Source organism: Stenella coeruleoalba (assembly GCF_951394435.1).
Source record: "Stenella coeruleoalba genome assembly, chromosome: 3".
NCBI lineage: Eukaryota > Metazoa > Chordata > Mammalia > Artiodactyla > Delphinidae > Stenella > Stenella coeruleoalba.
The window spans coordinates 41346019-41372798 of record NC_137148.1 but is presented as its reverse complement, the minus strand read 5'-3'; the positions used below and the strand labels follow the sequence as shown (position 1 = coordinate 41372798).

The 26780-nt window shown below is 36.5% G+C and overlaps 1 protein-coding gene across 5 annotated transcripts in view; it reads left to right on the top strand.

The window, feature by feature from the left end:
* The window catches only part of ARL15 (ARF like GTPase 15), a 427003-nt gene that overhangs the window by 140000 nt on the left and 260223 nt on the right, over positions 1-26780 (top strand). For all 5 annotated transcript variants that reach the window (XR_013827558.1, XM_079916605.1, XM_079916602.1 and 2 more), the window contains one exon: positions 13030-13089. Coding sequence is in view for 4 of the 5 variants with exons in the window: in XM_079916605.1 (XP_079772731.1) it covers positions 13030-13089 (60 nt within the window). In the remaining variant the exon portion in view is untranslated. The remainder of the gene's footprint in view (positions 1-13029; positions 13090-26780) is intronic.

Here is a 26780-nt window from a genome sequence, read left to right as displayed (position 1 = left end):
AGGGGATTGAGCTGAGAGCTGGAGAGACTAGGGCAGCTAGAGTTCCTAGGACACAGTACTGGAGAGGACAGACTTGTACAGAGAGAGAACCCTAGAGATCTGTAGAGGGTCTCCTTTGAGTATGTGTCATAGTATTCATTGCATGCACATGAGGAAACTACTCAAGGCTAGCAAAAGAACCATCTGAAAGGGCTAGAGGGAACAGTGCCTGGTGTTCACACAGGACTGAGAGTTACGCCTGTTACCACAAGCCAGATTGGAAAAGTCACAATTCACGAGGTAGTGGGTCGAGTACTAAGGAAGGTTTTGCCTTAGGAATCAGCTCTAAGCTGAGCACTGCCCTAGACGCATGTAGCAAATCATATTAATAAGACAAAAGGCTCAAACAGTTTCCTAGAAACTTTAATACACCCCAGAACAAAGCTGTGTAAGATTTACAGAAAGCAAAATTATCCAGCACTTAAGGTAAAATTCACAATGTCTGACATTTAATCAAAAATTACCAGGCATGCAGAGAGGCAGGAAGACATGATTCATAATGAGAAGAATAACCTGTGAATTGAAACTGACTCATAACTGTCACAAAGATTAGAATTAACAAAGAAGGACATTAAAACTGTTATTATAAAAGTATAGACATGCAAAATATCTAAAAAACCATATACAAATTTTAGTGGTGAGCACTACAATATATGAGATGAAATATATACCAGATAGGATTAATGACAGATTAGACATTGCAGAAAAAAGATTAATGACCTTGACGGGCATTAGCATTCGGGACTACTCACAGTAGAGAGAGAGGAGAAAATGGAAAATGCAAAGAGCAGTAGTGACCTGTGGGACAACTCCAAGTCACCTAATATATGGCAACACCTAACTTTGAATCTATCAAGGTGAGGCGGTGGAGAAAGGGACAGAAAAAAATATTTGAAGAAATGATGGCTGAAATGTTTTCAAACTTGAAGATAAACAACAAATCCAAGAAGCTCATTGAACCCCAAGCACAAGAGATATGAACAAAACTACACCAAGTTACATCCTAATAAAATTACTAAAGCCAGTGATAAGAGTGTGATGGTTAATTTTATGTGTCAACTTGGCTGGGCCACAGTTCTCAGGTATGTCGTCAAACATTGTTCTGAATATTTCTGTGAATGCGTTTTTATATGAGATTAAGATATAAATCCGCAGCCTTTGAGTAAATTTCTTTATATAATGTGGTTGGGCCTCATCTAACCAGTTGAAGGATTGAATAGAACAAAAGACTGACTTCCCCAGAGCAAGAAGGAAATCTGCACTGGGTGGCCTTGGGACTTGAACTGGAGCATCGGCTCTTTCCTGGGTCTCCAGTCTACTGACCTACCCTGCAGATTTTGGACTTGCCAGCCTCCATAGTATTATGAATCAATTCCTTGAAACATTTTTCTGTGTATACACACATCCTATTGGTTCTGTTTCTCTGGAGAATGCCGAGTAATACAAAAAGGAAATCTTAAAAACAGAGAAAAGATGTTACACAGAAACAAAGATAAGAGTGACATCAGATTTCTCACTGCAAACGATGCAAGGGAGAAGGCAATGGAGCACACCTTTAAAGTACTGAAGGGAAAAATAATTATCAGCCTATATCCAACAGAAGTATCTTTCAAAAAGAAACTCAAAATAAAGCCTTTTTCAGACATTAAAAAAGTGAAAGAATTTATTGCTAGCAGACCAAAGTTATAAGAAAATGCTAAAGGAAGTTTTTCAGGCGGGAGAAAAATGATTACAGATGGAAATCTGGATCTATACAAAGCAAAGTAACAGAATGGTGACTACATGGATAATTATATAAGATTTAGTTCTTATTTAAATCTCTTTATAACTGTTTAAATAAAAACAGTATGTTGTGGAGTTTATAACATGTAAAAGTAAAATGCATGAGAACAATAGAATAAAAGTCATAGAGGAAAAAGGGAAATATACTATTGTTGGGTTCTTATATGTGAAGTAGTTTAATAACACTTGAAGGTAGACTATGATAAGTTAAAGATACACTATAAACCCTAAAGCAACCACTAAAATAACAAAAGAAAGTGTGAGAGCCAATAAGGCAACAAATAAGATAAGATGGAACTATAAAAAATAATTAATCAGAAAGAAGGCAGGAAAAAAGGGAACAAGAATATATGGGACAAGTAGAAAACAAGTAGCAAGGTGTTAGCACTCAAACCTGACCATCAGTCATCAAATTAAATGCAAATGGTCTAGACTCCTCAATTAAGAGACTGAGAATATGATTAGATTAAAAAAACAAGACCCAACTATATGCTGACTTTAAATATAAAGACACAAATAGATTAAAAGTAAGAAGATGGAAAAAGATACGTTATGCCGATAGGCATAAGAAAGAGTCAAAAGAAAGTTGGAGCGGCTATATTAATATCAGACAAGGTAGACTTTGGAGCAAAGAACAATACTGGGGATAAAGAAGTTCATTTCATAATGATGAAAGAGTCTTTGAATCAGAGGACATAACAATGCTAAACATTTATGTATGTAATAACTTCAAAACTACACATAGCAAAAACTGACAAAACCCACAATTGTAGTCAGAGATTTCAGTACTCTCAATTATTGATAGAACACGTAGGAAGAAAATAGAGGTAGTAGACTTGAACAACACTATCAGCCACCTGGACCTGATTAACATGTATACAACCCTCTACACAACAGCAGCAGAGAACCTTCTCAAGTGCATTTGTAACATTTACCAAATAAGACCATATTTGAGGACATAAAACAAGTTTCAATAAATTTAAAAGTATTCAAACTACAGACCACATGGAATTGAATTAGAAATCAAGACGATCTCTGGAAAAGTCCCCAAATATTTGGAAACTAAAGTACTTCTAAATAACCCATGGATCAAATAAGAAATCAAAAGAGAAATTGTAAAGTATTTTATACTGAATGAAAATACAACACATCAGAATTTGTGGGATGTCTCTAAAGCAGGACTGTGGGGGAAATTCATAGCTCTGAACCCCTGGATTAGGAAAGAAGGCCCTCAAATCAGTGACCTCAACCTCCACCTTAAGGAACTAAAAGAGACGGACAGGTCAAACCCAAAGTAAGCAAAAGAAAGGAAATAATAAGGATCAAAGTGGAAATCAGTGGAATAGAAAAACAGTAGAGAAAACTCATTAGATCAAAAGCTGCTTCTTTGAGAAGATCAATAAAGCTTAAGAAACTCTAGCCAAACTGATCAGGGAAAAAAAAAATCAAAGATGACACTAATTTATATTATCAGGAATGAGAGAGATTACATCAATATAGAGTCTATAGATATTAAAAGTATAATAGAATATTATGAACAACTTCATACCAGTAAATTTGACAACTTAAATGGATGAATTACTTGAAAGACAAGTTATCAAAGCTCATTCAAGAAGAAATAGAAAGCCCAGATCTATAGTTATTAAAGAAATTGAAATTATAGTTTTTTAAGAAAAAGAACTTGAAGTTTAGTTGGCTTCACTGGTGAGTTCTATCAAACATCTGAAGTAATAATGCCACTGCTACACAATATCTTTCAGAAAATTGAAGGAGGAGGGAAGACTTTCCAACTCCTTCTATAAGACCAGCAAGTTTAATGTCAAAACCAGATAAAGACATTGCAAAAAAACTACATACCATATCCCTCATGAACATAGATACCAAAAATATAAACAAAAATCTTGCAAATCAAATCTTAAAGTAGTATATTTTTAATAGGATAATGTGTCATGACCAAGTAACATTTATCCCAGGAATACAGGGTTGGTTTCATGTTCAAAAATCAGTAAATTTAATTTACAATATTAATAAGCTAAGAAAAGAAAACCATGTGATCATCTCAAGAGATGCAAACAAAAAAACAAAAGACATTGATTTCTGATAAAAACTCACCAAAATAGGAACAGAGGGAATTTCCTCAACTGTTAAAGGTCATGTATGAAAACCCTATAGCTGTTGTCATACTTAGTGATGAAATACAGAATTTATTCCTGGTCTGATTAGGAATAAGACATGGATGTTTGTTCTCACCGCTTCTGTTCAACATTGTAGTAAAGATTCTGGCCAGTGCATTGGACAAGAAAAAGAAAGAAAAGTTTTCCAGGAATAAGTAAAACTTTCTTGGTTTGCTGATGACAGGATCATCTATGTAGAAAATTTGATGGGATCTACAACTTTATACCAACAAATTAGTGATGGCTAATGTGAATTTAGATCTGATAGTTTTGGAGATCTGAAAATTTGGAGGATAGCTTTGATCATTAGTTTGGAGAATGTTGTCTATAAGAGTAGAAGCAGATAGAGTGGTGGACAAATGTGTTGAATTCATTCAGATAGATAAGCAAATGCCCTGAAAGTTGGTAGATGGAAATGCAAAGATCGACACAGAAACAGATGTCACAACTTTAGCTGGGAAGTTATTAAGAGGTGAGTATGGTAAAGCGGTAAAAGCATTATAAGGAAGCAAAGCTTGTCCTGGCTGGCCCTGATGAGGGAAGGAAAAGCTCTGTTTGCTAGTATAAGAAGGAAGGAAAAGCGGGTAAGAAAATGTTGGCGGCTAGAGAAGACTTTTCTTAACAAAGGTGAGGTTCCCTGTGATTCATTGAGAGGGCTTTGCAAGGATAAAGGCAGGGCAGAGTTGGGCATGAGGTGCAAAGAGAAGAGAAGGGGTAGATGCTTGTTGGTTGAGTCTGTATGATTATTGTAGCTAATGAAGGTGGGCAAGAGGTTGGAGAAACTAATTAGTGGTGACAGAGGAGGGGTGGAGGCAGAGGAGAACCAAGCAGGCTGATTTTAGTTATCAGTGGACCCACAAAACCCAGTCCTCACCAGAGTTCCAGACGGACATTGCCAGCCTGTTCAAACTCAACTGCCGGCTCCTTTTTGTTGTGTATGTATGCAGCTGAAGAAGAACAAAGGAGGTAAAAGGAAGGTCCTAAAATAAATGACAAAACCCAATGGCAAGAAAAGGTAACTAGAAGAAATGAGGAGGTCAGAAAGCCACATGTGCATGTGAACATTCAATGTGAGGACGGGAGAATAGCTGAAGGAGGTCCTACGGAGAATAATGTACAAAGTGAACGAGCAAGGGAGCTAACTACATAAAAGTTTAGAAGGACTGGAAAGCTAAGATTAAGATGACAAATGTAAGTAAAAGCAATGCTGTTGAGAAGTATTTCTATCAGATATTACAGATAAGAGTTTATGACAGTCCCATTTAGAGAATTCAGTCACGTTCACAAGTAGTGTCTAGAATCTAATTGATTAATTAAGCTAAGTCCACAAAGGTATTCAGGAAAAGAATTAATGGCAAACAAATAAATGGAAAGGTTTGGCTTTACAAGAAGTTCAACTTTACTAGAAAATAAATAAGAAAATGTTAATTTTATACCTAAATTTACCAAAACGTGTGTTGACCATTTTTTTTTGAAAGAAGTTATTCATATAAATTAAAGGTTACCAAAATATTTACATCCCTTGGCCTAATAAGCGTGTCACTAAGAATTTCCATTAAGTGTGTAATTTCAAAGAAACTGTATGAACAAACTGATTCCTTGCAACATTTTGTATAACTAAAACTTTAAAGTAATTTAAATGTCCTATATTAAAGGAATTTGTTAATTAACTCGTGGTACATCAGTTGAAATGATCATATATTGGAAAACACGATCTTCTGTCAAGGAAAATTAAACTTACATTCATTTTGAAAATTAAACCTTGCAAAACTATGCTTTTGAATCAAAAATGGGAAAAAAAACGTAAAAAGTAACTATGGGCTTTGTTGGTATGGTCGAATTATGTGTGAAATTTTATTCTCTTAAATTATTTCTCTATTTTATAATGTTTTGATAATATAAAGCCAATTAAAAATGAAATATTTGTTGGAAGAGTTTGGAACAGTTGAAAAGATACACTGAGAATTAGTTCCTTAAAATGAAAACATGACACACAAGGGTATGTCTATCCATTTCAGCAAGGCAAGAATGTCAGCCTTTTCTTCAGAAGTAAAGGGAATACAGACTTTATTGGATTGTTAACTTCAGCAGTCTTTTACTTTGACATAATTTTAAAAAGATACTTAAATTGTCAAAACTCAAAGGGCCAAGAAGTCCTGAAAAGAGCAGGTCTTGCTGATAGAGGAAAAAAATTGAGTAGCTTACACATTGGTCTAGAAACAAAAGTGAACTTTGTCCAGAGTGAATTCCTTGACTGTATATGCCCAAAGAATTTGTTGATAAAAGGGATTGTTAACCTGTAGATTACACAATATTCGCTTTTTTTTCTTTTTAAAACAGAGGAATGGAGTCTAAAGGTTTAGGATAATATATTGTTGTAACATAGAGAACAATCTAGAGAAAATTGAACACTTGGAATTGAAAAAGGTTGAAAAATGTCTTCTAGGGATATATATTACCATGTTTGAAAATTTGTCAAGTGATATGTCAGTCAGTTAAAATAGAAAACAATTATGGTAATTTGAAAGAAATACAGAAAAGTTTATGAAAATTTGAATCAGACATTTTAATAACTTTAGTATTAGCTGCATACACGTTAAGAAGAAATAAGTTAGAAAGTCGAATTTGGTATCTGCTAAAGAATTGTGTTTTATAAATGCTGGTAGATTAAATTTCCTTTTATGATGTTGAAATGATATTTAGAAGAATTTCGCTGGACCATTGTCCAAACATCACAAAACTAACGCATAAATCATGTCCTTGGTCCAAGTCAAGGCCACCAGATCTGTGGAATGTCTTTCCCTTTAGCAGTTCTTAGAGTGACCCAGGAATGTCAGAAGCACACACCGAGTACCTGTGTACATGTGTGCAGGCTTGTGTATGTGTTGCAGGGGAAGGGGGGAGGTTGGTCTGTAGGTCCAAGCGAAATAGTCCTGTGTTCCACACAATGAATAAAAATAGACTAACCTCCCTCTGAAACCTAATTTTGTTACGATTCCAGTAATGCTTTCCCCGCATAAAAAATTTCAAATCCATCTCCCTTGTATCACAGGCTTTTTTGGATTTAAGGACTAAAAGACAAAAGCTGAAAGTCTATGCAAACAATTATTTCCCCAAAGAGTTGCTAAGTCATATATTTATTAAAATTTGTGGGGTTAAATCTTAGGGGAGGTTTCAGTCTTACTAATGTAGCTTAAATAGGCCAGGAAAAAATGACTACGTAACTTAGGCTTTAGCCATCAAATTGTTTGAATGGAGTCGGGAGACCTACCCCTGAGGCCTTCAGCCAAATACTGGAGGCCATTGATGGTTGACTCAGTTGTTACTGTTATTTCCTTCTCCTTGTTTAATATAAATAATGGAATCCTAACATTAGAGGAAACTTTAAAAAGCTAATCTAGTCCACTCATTTTGCAGATGAGGGATTCAAAGTCAAGAAAAAGTAGCTGGATAAAAAGAAACGAAATTGAGCTGTTTGTAATGAGGTGGATAGACCTAGAGTCTGTCATACAGAGTGAAGTAAGTCAGAAAGAGAAAGACAAATACCGTATGCTAACACATATATATGGAATTTAAGAAAAAAAAATGTCATGAAGAACCTAAGGGTAAGACAAGAATAAAGACACAGACCTACTAGAGAATGGACTTGAGGATATGGGGAGGGGGAAGGGTAAGCTGCGACAAAGCGAGAGAGAGGCATGGACATATATACACTACCAAACGTAAGGTAGATAGCTAGTGGGAAGCAGCCGCATAGCACAGGGAGATCAGCTCGGTGCTTTGTGACCACCTAGAGGGGTGGGATAGGGAGGGTGGGAGGGAGATGCAAGAGGGAAGACATATGGGAACATATGTATATGTATAACTGATTCACTTTGTTATAAAGCAGAAACTAGCACACCGTTGTAAAGCAATTGTACTCCAATAAAGATGTAAAAACATAAAAAATAAATAAAAAAAAGAAAAAAGTGCGTGGTGAGTCTAAGAGCTGTGACAGGGTTTTAGGACAGTGCTCTTGTTCCATCAGCTCACTGACTTCCTGAGAAGAGCGTCGGAGGATGCTTATTTTTTCGAAGAAGGAACAGAGCGAGCACACTGTCATGGCTGAGTCAGTTGGACATTTTCCCTCCCCTCCTGAGTTCCTGGTTTTATTAATAACGTCTTTAAAAAAGTACTCTCTAAACTCATACTATTATTTTTACTCCATTAATAAGGAAATGTAGTATAGACCTGAGAACACAAGAATCAAAATAGATTCCTTGTGTTGGATTATTTATAAATACGAGGGAAAATAATTAGTGGGATTATTAGGTATGTGTGTATTTTTTCCAGTCAGCTCCACCGTTATTTAGGTTCAAAATTGGAAATTTTGAATCCATCATCTTGTTGGTATGTGGAAGAGGTGCTATAGTGTGGAGCTCTGGTGGACTCAGGTGATGAGACCTGAGTTCAGGTTTTAAATACAGCATTTAGTACTTTTGGCTAGGCACTTAACCCTTCTAGACTTCACTTGCTTCCTGGAACAGTGGTTAGTTCATTAAGTTAAGGATGGTCGTAACAGCTAAAATACAGTCGTCGCTTGGTATATGAGGGGGACTGGTGACCACCTTCCCCTGCAACGGATACCAAAATTTGAGGATGCTCAAGTCCTTTATGTAAAAATACAGTATTTGCATGTAACCTACACACATCCTCCCATATGCTTCAAATCATCTCTAGATTACCAATAATACCTAATACAATGTAAATACAATGTAAATGGCCTGGGCACAGCAAATTCAAGTTTTGCTTCTTGGAATTTTCTGGAAATTTTTTTCCCAAATATTTTTGGTCTGTTTGGTTGAATATGTGGATGCAGAACCCTCGGATATGGAGGGCTGACTAAATATAAACCCTTAGCACAGATCTTTAAACCAATATTGAGATCCTATTATGACCAAGCACTGGCATACAAGATACACTGTACACTGTATCTCTATTACGAATCCTTGCAGTCTAGCTGGGGAACAAACATAAAACAAGTAAATAAACTGATATGTAATTAGAACCGTGAAAGTCATGTAGGAGAAATGCTGAGTGCCCCAAGCACACAGATCCAAAAAAACCAACCTATTTCAGGAACACCAGAGAAGGCCTGCCTGACAAAGTGAAGTTCTGATACCACCTGAAGGGTAAAGAGTTTGCCAGAAGGGCAAAGTATACACACTTTTGGAGCAGTAGGTGCAAAGGCCCTGAGATGGAAGGAACATGGCTTGTTTTAGGAACTGAAGAATATAAATGAGGGGGAGATGGTACCAAATAAGCCTAGGGAAGGAAAGGGGAACCAGATCAGGTAGGGCCTTGTTAGGTGTTTCAAACTATACCTTGAGTAGTGAGAAGGTATTAGACCCTTTTAAGTAGGGGAATGATGTAAACAGAAGTGCATTTCAGGAAATCACTTCTGCCAATGTGTGGGGATGACTGAGGAGGCCAATAATAGATGCAGAGTTTAGTTAGGAGGCTCACCACGTGGTGATGGTGGTGGCTTGACGAGAGTTGTGCTGTGAGGATGAAGAGAAGTAGGCTTTTTTTTTTTTTTTTTTTTGAGGTACGCGGGCCTCTCATGGTTGTGGCCTCTCCCGTTGTGGAGCACAGGCTCCGCGGCCATGGCTCACGGGCCCAGCCGTTCCGCGGCATGTGGGATCTTCCCGGACCGGGGCACGAACCCGTGTCCCCTGCATCGGCAGACAGACTCTCAACCACTGCGCCACCAGGGACGCCCTCAGAAGTAGGCATTTTTGAGAACTATTTAGCAGGTGAAATTTAAAGGCTTTGGGGATTGGTTGATTGACTGATTGAGAGGAAAAGAAGTGTTAAGGAGGACCACAAATATTTAGTCTATAGAAGTCCTCAATAAATGTTTTGATTGCTTCTTCAGCAACTCTTATTTTTACCACTGCTTTCATAATATATCTGAACTTGAGGCCGCACATGATTTTGATTGGGAGAAAGCATTCAGTGATTATTTGATGACCATTAGTATTCTGAATTTTTAGTTTTATTTATTTAAAAACAAAACACTTTATAGCACTGATTACCTTCTGTTTTCATTTACAGCTGAGGAAACTGAGGCACAGAGGAATTAAGTAACTTGCTCAGAGTCAGACAGTTAATAATGGTAGAGCAGAATTTGAACCCAGACATTCTTACTGTAGAGCCCATGCAATCCAGTGATTTTCATTCCTCAAAGCAACCCTTTGAGAAAGATATTTTGATGGATTGACCTTTGTAACCCTACTAAATATTAATTTCCCTTCTTGACCTCATCCAACTCAGTGTAAAGGAATAAAATACAATTGATCTGATGGTTGCCCTTCTTGATTGCCCTTCTGGTGAACTGAAAATGTGTCTTTACATTTTAAGTCTTTTTAATCCTTGCAAACAGAATGACTAAAATAGAAAAATATTGTTTCTCTTCCATAAATAGTACATTCTCTTATTTTCTGGACTGATTATCTAGGCTTCATCCTCTGAACATTAATTACCACAGCTATATTGTAAAAATAATACAAAGACAGCAAAGTGGAAGACTGCATATACCTTTGCAGTATAAATCTAGCCACATATGTTCTGTGTGAAGAGAAAACATTTATGAGTATTCTGCAGGAACATTTATATGCCTATAAATAACATTGCTAGGTTACTTTGCTTAGAGTGAACATTGGACGACATTTTTGTAGTCAATTTATTATGAAGTCTGTGTAAGGATTCAAAATTCAAAACCTGCCTGTTGGATCAATACATTTCAAAAGTTGTATTTTGCATATGGGTGTGGTAATTTCCAGAAGGATATTTCTTCCCTCTGGGTGCCTGCATATTGTCAGCTTTTAAGAATCAAAACAGATGAAATATTGCTGATGTGCTCCATAACTATTTCTTTTTCAAAGTTGGGGTTTGTCCCATTTCTCTGGAAAATCCATACTTGGGTTGTCCTGAACCTAACCACTAATAGACTGTTTAGCACTTACATAGTGTTTTCGTTTTCAGGATTTCACAATCATTGCCTTTTGATCCATGTAACACCCCTGTGTGGTAGGTAGATACAGTCAAGCATCCAAGTCTCCTGTGGGCGAATTTCATTGCCAGCAGGAGTATTGTGATTGACGCTGAGTTTCCGTAATTTCCCAGAGGCCAGACACCTGGAGAGGCTTTCCTGCAGACCCAGGTATATGCCGGTATGTCAGCCACATGAAGCTGCCCCCTACTCCTGCTATCTTACTAAGATTCAGTGACTGCACGCACCGTTAATCATAGTGCTACGCCCACTGTGTCAGTCTGTATTAAACCCACATAGGAAGGGTATGTTTTGGAAGGTTCTCAGAGAGCCCAATGAACATTTATGTTCTGGACAACAAAGCTTCAACAGTTTACACTTCCATCACTCCAACAAAGGTACTTTTCATTCAGTGATAACATTTATGGCTCCAACTAAATACTTCGTAAATGAGCACCAGCATTTCTGTCTTGAGTCTGTAATATATTCAGGCAGGCAGAAGATATGTGTACCTAATGATTAAATCATCAACAGCATGGCATCCACTGAAATAGGACGTCGGCAGTCTTATATTTTGGGCTTATTTGTACCAGGCACTGTGATAAAGATAACACATGCATTATCGCATCCTCATAACAACTTTGTGACATAGATACTATCATTCCCAGTTTACAGACGATGAAAGCCAAGGCTGGTAAGTTGCCCACAGTAATAGAGCTTATTAAAACCTAGTTCTGTCTGACTTCAAAGTCACTTTTTAACCATTACATGATATTCACTGCCTTAAGTAGAAGGTAATATATAAAATCTTAAAGCTCTGGGACAGCATACAACAGAGGAGTGGTAATAATAGGCTGGAGTATAATAAGGCACATTTTAACGTGTTTTGTAATAAAGTAAAGCAAAACCATGTAAAAGAATTGTTCTTATACACATTGTACTTTATATCTTTTTACCTTTCTAGGCACCCATCATAACTTGCTTCAGTGAAAGTATTTGTCTGTTTTCCCTTTCACCCTGTTGATAATTTCTTGAAAAGGAGACCGTGTCTTATTTATCTTGTAATTGTACATATCAAATAATGCTTAAAACCTTAAATTGATTGGGTGCTCGGAAATTACTGAATAAATTAACTATTAAAAATTAGTAGAGCTTTTAACTGAAAAAGAAGTACCTGTATATGCAAAGTATTCAAATGAAACAAAAGAATCTCCCTTCTATTTAAGACCTCCAGAAGAAGACTCTCAGTTCTCCCAAGAGTCATTACATGTTCCAGTTTCTTGTGGATCATTTCAGAAATATTTAGTGTATATATTTGTGTGTGTGTCTGTGTATAGGTAAACGCACACTCACATATGTCACACCTGAATTGATTGACTTAGATGATGATAATTAAGTCCTAAATACAGAATTAATCATAGTACTATACTCTGAATATACTTTTATAATAGAAGTCATTTATTACATGCATTATAAAATGCATAAATGGGTAATTATGATTGTACTTTTAAGAAAAATTTATGTATGACTTTAACCATGTCCTTGAAAGAAAATGCTAACATAAATACTATGTAATTCAATATAAGATAGTTATAATTTTGATACCTTAGTCTCTAGGGTTGCTAAGTTATATGTGAGGGAAGATAAACCTTAGGAATTAGATGCAAAGGTCCTGATAGATTTAATATTTTCTTTGAAGTTTCTCTATACTTCCAAGTGTCTTTCTCACAACTGATAAAATTTACAAAGTGGCATTATGTATTAAAGAATGAGGCAATATTTTGAAGAAAAGGGTTATATTTTGCTGTAACATACAACTGTTTTGCAAAATGGTAGAAGATAATACTGGGTTAACCATTTGTCTTGGAAATTATGTGTTTCTGGTGTAAATATGAACTATGAAAAATAACTCTTAATATGCCTAAAAAAGAGCATTTGAGCATTTTATACATTTTTAAAACTTCAGTTGCTAATTCTTTCTTTTCTGTTTTCTAATTGTAGGTTTTAGTATAAAAGCAGTGCCATTCCAGAATGCCATCTTGAATGTAAAAGAACTTGGAGGTATATCATTTAAGATCACTTATATGTCTGGCTCTAGCTTTTACTAAGTTCATATTAATGTGTTACATATAATTAAAACATAATGATGATGTATTATTCTCAGAGGTGGTTCATTTTTACCTTTTCTCTTGATAATACATTTCCTAGAAATATTTCCTTTTCTTTATATATATTTTAAAGGTAGTTGAAGAGTTCTAAGTAACATAAACTTTGTTTTGTGTGGATTAAAGCACTACACTACTAATGCCATTTCATACACTGTACTCTTTGGTTTTACTTAGCTAATGAAACTTATTCTTCAATGAACAAAATGAAGAGAGTTTTAATATAATCATAAAAAATAAGCTATGTGTTATGCAGGGCAAAGAACTGTATTTTAGCGTAGTTTGTATTCATACTGCAGGTTTTATTGTATTAGATCTTTTTAGAATGTATTTGTTCCGATAATAAATCTTTGCCAATAGGTTCTTTGCTGGTCAAGCACATTTATTGGCTAGGCTGCACCCCAAACTATACATCACTCAGTCTTTCATTACACTCTCTGTCTGGGGTTTTTTTTTGGTTGTGTTTTATGTCAGTCAGGGTCTTAACCCATGTAAATAGGTTAACAAAGAAATCAGTCAATTCAGTGAACCTACTAAATTCTCTAATGCCACAGGAAAATGGTAAGTGCTCTGGAGTTCAGTATAATATTGGTGAGTTTAATGACTTAGAAGAAAGTTCTCTTCCATCTCTTTAATCACTTTGTGATATTGACCTTACCCTGTTTTTCTTTTTAAGCTCATTCTGTGACCTATTTTTAGATTGATGAAATTGACACAAACCTTATGCCATCACAATAGTGTTTGATGCCTTCTTATTTTTATCTAATGATATATTGGCTGATCTTTTCAGGTGTGTGTTTTAAAGAGCTATATCCAGAACAGGTATACTTCTGTCAGTCTGTTTTATAGCTACCTTTGACTTTTACAGCATTAATATTTAAAATGAACCATGGTTGATAAATTCTGGTTTTTCTTTGATGTTGGTTTTGTCATTTTAACTGCAAAAATTATAAAACATGAATGTTCTTGTAATAGAATAATTTTTCTATGCAAAAATTTTATGACTCTTCTTTTAGACTGAATATTTTAATATTACTTTGTGGCTTCAGAGGACATAGTGTAAACATCCATGGAATCAAAATGAATGGTTTGAGAATTCTATTCTTTTTGAATATGGTTGATACTTAGTAAATGTATTATTACTAGGCTAGATGCAAAGTTTTTATTGAGTACCCTCCAGGTATACAAAACTGTTGATTAATTGATAAGGTGTTTATTATTGCCGTTTAGTTGGATGATATAAATAATGGATGTATCTGGACAATTTTTAAAAAGCGAACACATCAAGGAATTTATTATAATCTTGACTCTGTGCCATTGAAAATCAGTACAATTCAAAAGATCAAATTAGAGGACGGGGTGTATAAGGTGGGAATCTGTCTGTTCCCAAGGTTTAATTTTGCTGAAAGAACTGTGTGTACCCTGGCAATTGTTGAAATGGACATTACAATGGAGCGGATACCATAGAGTTTGGTGGAAACGCTTTAGTTTGTGCCTCTTCTGTGATGTAATAGTTGAGAGATGTAGGTATAAGATAGAGCTTCAGGGACTGGGACCTATACATTAGTTTCAGGCTAGTGATGTGTGGTGTTTGGCGGGTGGTAATGAAGAGCAAATTCCTAGCTTAAGCACAGATTCTTCTTCCCCTGAACTTTACTAGCTGTTTTCAGTTGAGAGACTGTCTCAAGGAGAAGGTGATTTTCTGAGTAGAATCTAATTGTGTATCCTGTATTGTGTGCTCAGAGGCAAGCAGTGGAGGGAGTTCAATCCTTGACTTTTTACTCACTAATTCCTTTATCCAACAAATATTTTTTGAGGACCTACTCTGCATGGGGTAGGACTGGGCCCTAGGTCATGTCTCACCCAAGAATGCATGAAAAGTAGACTAACACACAGAGAGTATAGCTTTCCTGGGATTTAGAGTAAATCTTACATACCAAGAGGCTCATCCCAATATAAGATATGTGGCATTTAGGGAGAATTATGACCTCCTAAAATCAGATTGTTTGAGAGGAGGTTGCTTGACCCAAGAATTTCTAAGTTCAAGAGGAAAGAGCTGAGAATTTTAAGATCAGGGTGTGAAGATGTGAAACAGCTATTTACCAGTAGAGAGTTAACTCAGAAGACAGGTTAATCAGAGTTCAATCAGGTTGTCAATCCAGGGGAAAACTATGAAATCGAGGGAGAAACTCAAGAAGATAGGTATAAAGGTAGGCAGATACTAAGAGCCCGAACTGTGCTGAAGTGCAGAATGCTCAGAAAGTTCTGCTTATCCTAGGGTTCATTCCCAAGATCGGCACGGCCCCTGTTCCTCCCTTCAAATTCCTTCTTCTACCCTTTCCAGATGGTTCCAAGACTTTCCATCACCCCCTTATCAACCTTAAGTTACATTTCTCACTTTTTAAAAATAGGAAGAGGCATGAACTTCTGTTCCTTATCTAGTAAGAAGAAATGGTTTAGAATGAAATAACAATGACTAATGGAGTTAAATTAAAAGCAAGTCATTTTGGGTAGATCTTAATAACAAACTGTGTTTGCACACACACTGATAGATGGTTGTGTGTTTGTATATATGTACTACATAATTTGTGTTATGTATATATAGAAATAATTCTATGTTCTTATCAAATTTCTCTTCTATGAGGGTATTTCTTGTATCTTCCTCTTAAAATTTCCTATAAATCTTGGGCTTCCCTAGTGGCACAGTGGTTGAGAATCCTCCTGCTGATACAGGGGACACGGGTTCGTGCCCCGGTCCGGGAAGATCCCACATGCCGCGGAGCAGCTGGGCCCATGAGCCATGGCTGCTGAGCCTGCGCGTCCGGAGCCTGTGCTCCGCAACGGGAGAGGCCACAACAGTGAGAGGTCCGCGTATGGCAAAAAAAAAAAAATTGCTGTAAATCTCGTTCACATCAATTTTCTCATGTGGTCTTTCCCTGTTGTTCATGCAGTCATTCTAGCACAAGTATTTGTGTGTCAAGCATGATTCTAGGGGCTGGGAATAAATGATATTTAAAACATATCCCCTGTCTTCAAGGCACTCGTGGTTCAGGGATGGAGACATGCATGAAAAGAAATATTTGAAATTAATTTTTGAAAATGATGAAATTAAGGGGAAAGTAAGAATAAAGTAAGGGATGACTTACTATATCAAAGAGAGATATAGCTAGTCCAGCCTAGTGATATGATGCGTGAGTCCTGTTTTCACTATTTTGAGAATGACTTGCTCTCCTCAGCTTACCTGTCATACTCATCAGGCTGTACCGATTACTCCTGTCTTTATGTGAAATTAGAACTCTAAAATTTCCTATATTTTCTCTCCCCACACATTCTCATTTAATCTTTGCAACTTCATGCCTAGAGAATAGATGCTATTATTATCTCACAGATAATGAGACACAGGACACCTAGACACAGATCAAATGGCTTGATCAAAGTTATTTGGAGGAGGTATGGGAGTTGATCTGAGCGCTTGCGCTTAATCAACATACTCTATACATAAAGCATTTTACCCAGGGCCCAGCACAAGAGAAATGCTCCCATGTGTTGTCTGCTGATGCTTTTATCATTATTATATGAACAATTTGAAGTCTTCACATGTTTGGATTATTTTCATTAACACTGTACTGATTAAACATGAACATCTTGCTCTTTGCTGAAAAATTCTAGGACGTCATCCCTTATTATTGCAACTGCTTTTATCATTTGTTTTCTGTCTTACTCCTTTATTTAGAGGTCTTTCTTTTTTTATTATTTTTATATTTAAATTAATTTTTATTGGAATACAGTTGATTTATAATGTTATGTTAGTTTCTGCTGTACAGCAAAGTGAATCAGTTATACATATGCATAGGTCCATTCTTTCTTAGATTCTGTTCCCATATAGATCATTACAGAGTATTGAGTAGAGTTCCCTGTGCTATACAGTAGGTTCTTTTTCTTTTTTTTTTTATTCTTTTTGGCTGTGTTGGGTCTTCGTTGCTGCGCGCAGGCTTTCTCTAGCTGCGGCGAGCAGGGGCTACTCTTCGTTGCAGTGGGCGGGCTTCTCATTGCGGTGGCTTCTCTTGTTGCGGAGCATGGGCTCTAGGTGCATGGGCTTCAGTAGTTGTGGCACGCAGGCTTCAGTCGTTGTGGTTCACCGGCTCTAGAGCGCAGGCTCAGTAGGTGTGGCACACAGGCTTAGTTGCTCCGTGGCATGTGGGATCTTCCCAGATCAGGGCTCGAACCCGTGTCCCCTGAATTGGCAGGCGGATTCTTAACCACTGAGCCACCAGGGAAGCCCCTATCCAGTAGGTTCTTATTTAGAAGTCTTTCAAGTCAAACTCTTCTTCAGTTATGGTCTGACTCCAGTGCCCTCAGTGCTCCAGCACTTCCCTCTTCTGATTTCTTCAAGACTGCCTTCTGAAGCAGAGTCTTAACCTTATTCAAGATAGTTTCCAAAACTTACAGAATCTTCCATAAACATGTCATTTTGATATTCTTTTATTTTTTCTAATTCAGTCAGTCAACAAATATTTACTGAGTACATATTATATGCTCAGGCTGAGTTCTAGAAAATGGTGGTGGTTATAGTGTTAAGACAAGCATAGTACCTGAACAGACTGGCTAATGGACACAAGGGGAGACTCTTGATGTCTACTTAACTTCTCTCCTTGATTAAAGCCAAATATGACTTCTTATAGGCCTAAAATGAATTTCTAGGTTAATCCCTTCCATACTTGAAGGGATTTATTTTTAATAGCATCCAGCAAGGCTGAGTGTTAGTTTCCATCCTGACGAAGGACATTCTGTGGTATCGCTCAATGAACTTTTATTTTCCCCCTGCATATTCTTTAATTTGGAAAGGTTTTTTTTTGTTTGTTTGTTTGAAACTAATCTAAATCCTTTCTCTTTTAGCTTTAATTAATTACTCTGCTTGTCTTGCTCTATTATTTTTATTTTTATGGATGTTGTGCAAGACACCGTGCAGGATTTTGGATAGGCAGGTTAATGTTTCAAAGGATTTTCCTTCCTCCTGGTGACTTGTTTCAAAGCCCAGTCATTCTGCATGCTTCCAGGCAAGTCTACTTTCCTGTATCTCTGTTTCCTTATCTGTAAAATGTAATAATAATAGTCCCTACATCATATAATCCTTGTGAGGACTAAATTAGTCAATGTAGGTCAAGTACTTAGAGACCACCTGGCCCATAGCTAACATTTTTGGAAGATTTGCTTTTATTATAATTATATCCTCACTCCCTCATACCCCGCAAAAACACCTTTCAATAAAGCCTTTTTACCCCAAGGTCTCTGAAAACAACACAGATCACATATTGATTGCTTTTTCTTTTTGTGGTCATGCCTCCCTCCCTCGTAGACAAGGTGATCTTTTCCTTCATTGCATTATACCTATTTAAACTGAAAAGTCACTAGGAAGGGTCGTCACCTCGTTGGGGTCTTGGGTAGCTGCCCAGCATATTTTTTGGCACTACATGTGTGTTAGTAGTAAATGTTTTTTGTCCCTTTCCACCTAATCACCTTTCTTTCTGTTTTCAGATTCCACCTGAAAAATCTCTTGTCTGTCATAGTACCTCTTAATTGCTTTCATTCTGTTTGGCTTATGTATTTTAACCACATTACTAAGGTAAGTGAAGCATTTGGCATTTAACCGAGTTGGAAGCAGTGGTCACACTGCAGTGACATCACAGCTCTGATAATTTTTCATCTTAGAAATGTCCAGTTCTTAAATCTACGAACAGATTTTTATGCATTCATAGGTGTCTGTCTCTTGATTTTGAAATTTCCTTTACAAATTGATAGAATCCAGAGAGGAAAATTTCGTTTCTTAACATGTTTCGTTTGTTACCACTTATTGATAGGCATCCAGACATCATCCTTTTTCTTTCTTGAACTGAATACTGGAACCATGGTTGGTTTGGCCAAATGACTTGTTTTCTTCCCTTAATATCCTAAGGAGTTATGTCTGAATTGTTTCCTCACCCCCTATCCTGGCCACCATCCCCACCCAATATACTCTTTGGCAGTCTTGTCTTCCCAGTTGACTTTGGGAAAGCAAAGAAATGTTTAAAAGCAGTTAGCTGTCTTTTACACTTCAGTATTCATTGCTGCTAGTTGTCAATCAAAAGGGAAGTTCATGAGGATTTTTGTTTGCACTTTATTTTCTTTTCTTTAGAGGAAGGAGGTGAGGGTCGTATGGAAAGTGCAAGTTGTGTTCATTTACCCATTTACTTCAACCCATGCAATAGTGACTGAATGATTTTTAAGGATTGTCAGCTAAGCCATTTTTTAAAGGTTGCTTCTTTCAGCAGCCAAGCTGTTATATGAAACAGATGTTGACTCTGTCCTGTTTCTTTGTTTGCCTGGAGGAATACGCCTCCTCATACTGAAAGGTGCTGTTTCTTTGTATGCTGCTAGTTATCTCCGGGTGCTGTTAATCTGTCCAGGTTATTTGCATTTCTTAATTTCTGCAGAAACTGCACAAGGCAGACTTCTTAACAGGCAGCCCAGGGGGCACTGCTGCCTGCTTCTTGTAATTCCTGCTTTTTGTACCCAGGCCATTTGATGTCTTTCTCCAAAATAAAGCTTTCTTCCTTCAGAATCTTTTATTAAAACTTACTTTGGAGGGAATAATAGCTCTTTAATTTTTATCTGATGCATTCTCACTGTCCTTTGTATATTATGATTATTCCCTCTATATGGCCACTACTGCCTCCTATTAAAAAAAATGCAACTAAATACCTGTGAATTTAATATACTCACTGGCTCTGAAGGTCATGCTATACAACAAAGACAGAGGAGGAAACTCGACAATATAAACCAATAAATTGGTTGTATATTAGAAAAAGAATGAGTATAAGCAGACAGACCTGAAGAGGTTATTGTGGCCACATTGCTGTAAGAGACAAGTAGAATTGCCTACATTCTTTGCTGCTATAGGAGAAAGCAACTTGCCATTCGAAAACTGTTTTAGACATCTCCACGTGGGTTTCTATGGGAAAGGAGGCAAGAAACCATGACCCTGGCAAAGGAACATGGCAGCACAGAGGGGGGCCCCACGTGCGGCCAGGTCCACAGAATACCTTAGGACCGTGCTTTGAGCTGAGTGACAGTCAGCTACATACAAGTAAATGTGCATGTTCTGTACCTGTTGTATAATTATAAGGAAAAAATGTGGTTCAGCAAGTAGAGTGTAGCCTCAAGACACTCTGTCCCCCTCTGCATTTGAACTTCTTGTTGTTGTTTTCTTATCTGTAAAATGTAAGTTTTAATAAATCATCACTATTTATTTCCCAAGGGATTGGGCTGGAAAAGAAAAGTTCAATTGCCTAAAGCACCTCAGAAGAGATGCTTTAAGAATAGACAGTGGTATTCCCACTAATTCTCTTTTTATAGTTGTGGATCCAGTGTAATATGTAATATTGAATGATCGAAACATCTTGATATAGTATTGTTTCCTTATCTAGGAAAAGAACCAGACCTTTCTGGAATGGGAACAGCCAGTTAACTCCTGGCTCCCTGAGCTGTGTACTTTCTCACTTAGGCTTAGGCTTTACTAGGGGAAATGATATTGGTATAAAGCCAAGTCACTTGGATGTGAGTTAAAAGGCCACAGCTATCTGAATTGGTTGAACAGGATCCCAGGGTGGTGGTGTTCAAGCGTTTTTTACACTTGCTAAGGGAAAACTGAGCCAAACAGTCAGCAGAGCCAAAGAAGTGAATCTAGGGGCCCAGAAATCTGTTACTGGCTGATGTAGACCTGACCTTAATTTTTGTTTTCTTCTGGAGAAGTGCCCTAGGAAATTTTAAAAAATCTGTCTTCCCAGTCATAGTTTAGTATAGCGCTTACAATTTGCTTTATAAGACTCTGTGTGTATATAGAACGTTCTAGAAACGAGTGTCCCAGACTTTTAAACTTCCCAGGCCCTGGCAGTAGGGTTCTCATGTGCCTCTGAGGTTGCTGCCTCACCACTGTTTCCTCTTTAGGGACAATCAGGTCATTTCATGTCTTCTCACTCTGCCCAGCTTCCTCACAGAACATTTGTGTTGGGTTCTTAGCTTAACTTCTTATCCCTCACAGGGGAATAGGTATTTCTGTTTCTCCCAGGGGTTGCCATAATAGCAACTAATTTTCACTGTGTATTTGGTTTCAGTGTGATATTGCAGCAACAGCACTGGAAGTCAAGAGACTAGTATTTTCCTCTAAAAAACAAGCCAGGGGACATTGGGCAAGGCATTTAACTTCTCCATTGCTGCTTTCTTTTCTAGCAGCTGAAGATTCTGATAACTGTTCTCCTCTTTGGTATAGCATAACTAGTTTATTTTTTATATAAAAACATAAAGTATCTACTTCGCATCAGCCTCTGGGAACCATAGAGACAGTCTCTAACAACTGTGCAGGACTATAAAGGATTATTTCCTCTATTTTCCTTTATCCCTGACTTTGTCAATTCTTTAGTTTTATTTTGTACAGTAGGCATTTTAATAAATCTCAAAGTTTTCTTTTTGCGTGGGTAGTGTGAGGCAGACCAAACATCCATAAAATAACAACTAATACTGACTTAACAAAGTTGCTATGACTGTGGTCTTTACTTTGAGAAGCACTATAGTCTGGTATGGGAAATACTTCAACAGTACAACATGCGATTAGGATCGTACAGAAAGGACAAGACATCACACAAAGTCTAGGGAAAGGAGCAGACGAGATGAAAGTCATGGAGGTGACAGTGGACTTGGTTCAGTCTTGTCCTAGCATAAACCAAGCCTACTGTCACCTCTTTGACTTTTGTCCCATCTGTTCCTAGGCTGTCTTTCCCCCTGTCATGTCTTCTTTGTCCTTTCTCTATAATCCTAGTTGAATCGTGTACTCAGTACTGGTATTTACCATACTAGACTGTAAAGTTATGAAGGACTGAAAAGCACAACATAGTCTTAAAGGTTTGTTGTATGTTGTATAAAATATATCCATAGTTCTAAGCTGGAGGGAAATTTGCCAAATTGTGCCCCAAGATGCTAGAGTAATGTTAGATGCTTCAGAGGCAAAATGTTTTGTTGTTGTTGCTGAATTCATTTCAGTGAATAGTTAATGAATACTAACTACATGCTGGGCCCTGAGGATACAATTTCTGCTCTGCCATACAACCCCGCCCTACACACACACACACACACACTCACTCACTCACTCACTCACTCACTCACTCCTCTGAGCCCAATTCTTTGGGTATTTTCGTGGGAGAGTGATGTTGGCCATAACAATTATGGAAGTTCTCAGAAAAATTAAATAGCTTTACTATGTTCCTATAATTGGAAGAGCAACTTGACAATTGTTGAAGAGGTAATATGTTTGTAGCTATTCATCACTTATCAGACTGGATTGATTCTCTGACGTATGCTGGAGCCAGATGAAATAGAACTGGTTAGATTTGTTTTTGAGGTGTCACAAATTTGTGGTTTTTAATATTTAAGATCCAAAGTATTGTCTAAAGACTATATTGATGATGCTTGATCATTTTAATCTTGAAATTTACTGATATTTATGGCATTGTTGTGAGAGGTAATAATGTGAAGAACTTACCATATAAAGTTAATTATTATTATTATTATTATTTTTGCGGTACGTGGGCCTCTCACTGTTGTGGCCTCTCCCGTTGTGGAGCACAGGCTCCAGACGTGCAGGCTCAGTGGCCATGGCTGACAGGTGTAGCCGCTCCGTGGCATGTGGGATCTTCCCGGACCGGGGCACGAACCCGTGTCCCCTGCATCGGCAGGCGGACTCTCAACCACTGCGCCACCAGGGGAGCCCTAATTATTATTTTTAACACAGTTATGGGAAGCTCTTATGATTGAGAATTGAAGATTGATTTTTTTTACTGTGTCTATTCTCTCTCCCTTGCCAAAATCTCATGATATGACAATAATATCAGAAAACAAACAATAATAAATCTATTACAAAGATAGATTTAAATCTATAATAGAAAAAGGAAAGCAAGACAAAGCTTGAGGTACAGACAATGGAAACATGAAATAGAAGGGGAATTCATCAGGATTATTAATCAGGGAGCTTATCAAAGTTATTAATTGGGGATTTACATTTGGAGCTATGCCTTTATTTTTCTTTTCTTCTTGTGTTAGGTAGTGGATAGCAGCTGTGTTTACCCCCAAACTAAGTCCTTGAGTGTGGGTGCTAGACTCAGGCAGAGCAGTACTCCAGTAATGTACTGACTGCCAGGTGGGTTAGAAAGCCCACACACAAGGGAGACAAGCCACTTGTCTGTCCCTGTTAATCACTGGAAACAGGCAATGGTAAACAAAAGAGCTGGCAAACAGATTTTCAAACAAAGGATAAGCATATGATCATGACACACCACAGTATGAGGAAAACCAACACCATGAAAGAAAGACACCCAATCAAAAGTCAGAAGAAAAGATATCCAAGGATCTAGAGGTAATAGAGTGATCAGAAGAGGACACTCAGAGAGATGGAGGAATGTTTTGTATCTATGACAAAGAATGTAACACAGAACTTGGGAAATTAAAATGTGACTTAAAAATTTAAAATGAAAATGGCAGTTGATATAACTCATATGTAAATTAGTGAAACTAAGGACTGAGCAAGGAAATGTCCTCAGAATGCCTTCTCAAAGGAATACTTTGTAAGTATGAAAGAAGATTTAAGAGACAAAGGGAATAGTTACAGAAGTTCCAGCATCTCTCTATGAAGCATGAGCTCTAAAAGGAGAGTAAAGAGAAACTGGAGAATAAAATAATTTAAAAAACAATAGAAAAAGAGCCTCTAATATGAAAAAGAGTACTGAGATTTAGTGAGCCCTCTGAGTGCCAAGAAAAGACCCATACCTAGACATACTGTGAAGAAGGAGAAACCATTCATTGTCATCATAGAAACACACATAATAAAATAGCATTATTTCTGATTTCAGCATGGGAGATGGCAGAGTTAGGTAAAGAGAAAAAAACATTAAAGTATATTCTTTATGTATTTGGAGTAAGATTATAATTAACAAAAGAAAAATTGAAGTTTAAATATATATCTTTAAAATTAATTTAAAATTATATATCCTTAGGTCCTATTTGTTTATTTTTGTTTTTATTTCCATTTCTCTAGGAGGTGGGTTAAAAAGGGTCTTGCTGTGATTTATGCCATAGAATGTTCTGCCTATATTTTCCTCTAAGAGTTTTATAGTGTCTGGCCTTACATTTAGGTCTTTAATCCATTTTCAGTTTATTTTTGTGTATGGTGTTAGGGAGTGTTCTAATTTCATTCCTTTACATGTAGCTGTCCAGTTTTCCCAGCACCACTTATTGAAGAGGCTGTATATGTATATACACCCATATCACACTTTTTTTTTTAATATATATAAGTCCATGCCACTCTGTCACTTCGTCCCAGCTTACCCTTCCCCCTCCCCATGTCCTCAAGTCCATTCTCTATGTCTGTGTCTTTATTCCTGTTCTGCCCCTAGGTTCTTCAGAACCATTTTTTTTTAGATTCCATATATATGTGTTAGCATATGGTATTTGTTTTTCTCTTTCTGACTTCACTCTGTATCACAGATTCTAGGTCCATCCACCTCACTACAAATAACTCAGTTTCATTTCTTTTTATGGCAAAGTAATATTCCATTGTATATATGTACCACATCTTCTTTATCCATTCATATGTTGATGGACACTTAGGTTGCTTCCATGTCCTGGCTATTATAAATAGAGCTGCACTGAGCATTGTGGTACATGACTCTTTCTGAACTATGGTTTTCTCAGGGTATATGCCCAGTAGTGGGATTGCTGGGTCATATGGTAGTTCTATTTTTTGTTTTTTAAGGAACCTCCATACTGTTCTCCATAGTGGCTCTATCAATTTACATTGCCACCAACAGTGCAAGAGGGTTCCCTTTTCTCCACACCCTCTCCAGCATTTATTGTTTGTAGATTTTTTGATGATGGCCATTCTGACTGGTGTGAGGTGATACCTCATTGTAGTTTTGATTTGCATTTCTCTAATGATTAGTGATGTTGAGCATCCTTTCATGTGTTTGTTGGCAATCTGTGTATACATATATATCTTTTTAAAATTTTTATCTTTAAAAATTAATTAAAAATTAACACTGTATGAGAGGCCCGCATACCGCAAAAGAAAAAAAATTAACACTCTAACAATAAAAGGATGATATATACATAAATACTTTTTTTAAATATCTGAAAGTTTACATATTCAACTAATATAATAAGTTATGTTAGAGAGTGGAGTGAGAGTTTACTGGGTTCCAGTAGAATTGTTGCTTTTTAGTATTGTGTGCATTTTTTTCATGAGAACTTCCTTTTTTAATTTATGAAATAAATTCACTCCAAGGAGAGAAAGCAAAGAAGATTTGATAAATTCAGCAAAATGCAAGAATGGGAAAAAAAATAACAAAATAATGAACAAAATGTTATGATAAATAGAAAACGTCTATATATACATTAGTAATTGCAATAACTGTAAATAGAGTAAATTCCCCATTTATAATATGGGTGGCATAAAAACACTGAGTATAAAATATTCAGCTATATCTGATGATGAGAGACACTTCTACAATAAAAAGATGCAGTGAGGTAAAAATAAAGGGATAGAAAAGGTACCCTAAAGAAAGGCCATTGAAAAGAAAGTACTGGAAGCAATATTAGTTTCAGATGAAATGAAATTCAAAGCAAAGAATGTAAATGAGAATGATGATATTTTATATCGGTATACTAAAATAACTGAGTATTGATCTTAACATATTTAACTGCATAATTCTAAAACTAAGAAAAATGTAAGAAATGTAAGAAAAAATCAACCGATCCATAATTAGTAGAAGAATTTAGCCATACTTTATTCAGAAGACAGCAGATCAAGTAAATAAAAGCATGTAAAGCATTTAAAAAGCCAGTTAACAAACTTGATCTAATTGACAATTATATAATTTTATACTCAAATAGAAAATACACATTCCTTTGATATACACATAAAATTTTTACATGCGTGACTGTGTATAATGTGTTTTCTGACCAAAATCCATTAAGATTAGAAATAGCAAATAGACAAAAATAATGACATATGACACAAGATTTAGAATTACTTGAACCTTATACCATGCACAAAAATTTAAATTGAAATGGATCCTAGACCTAAATATGAGACCTAAACGTATGAAGCTCCCAGAAGAAAACATAGGAGAAAATCTTTGTGATCTTGGGTTATGACCTTGGGTTCTGCAAAGATTTCTTAGATAAGACACCAAATGCATAATCCATAAAAAGAAAATTGGTATGTTAGATTTCATAATACTTAGACTTCTGCTTTTTGAAAGACACTGTTAGTGAAAAGACAAGTCATAGGCTAGGTAAACATTATTTGGAAATCATATATCTGATAAAGAACTTCAATCCAGAATATATAGAGAATACTGAGAATTTAATAATAAAAGAAACAATACTCTTAAAAAATGGGCAACAGATTTGAATAGATACTTCATCAAAGAAAATGTAAAGAAAGTGAATAAGGACATTCAAAGATGCTTAGCATTATTAGTCATTAGGGAAATACAAATTAAA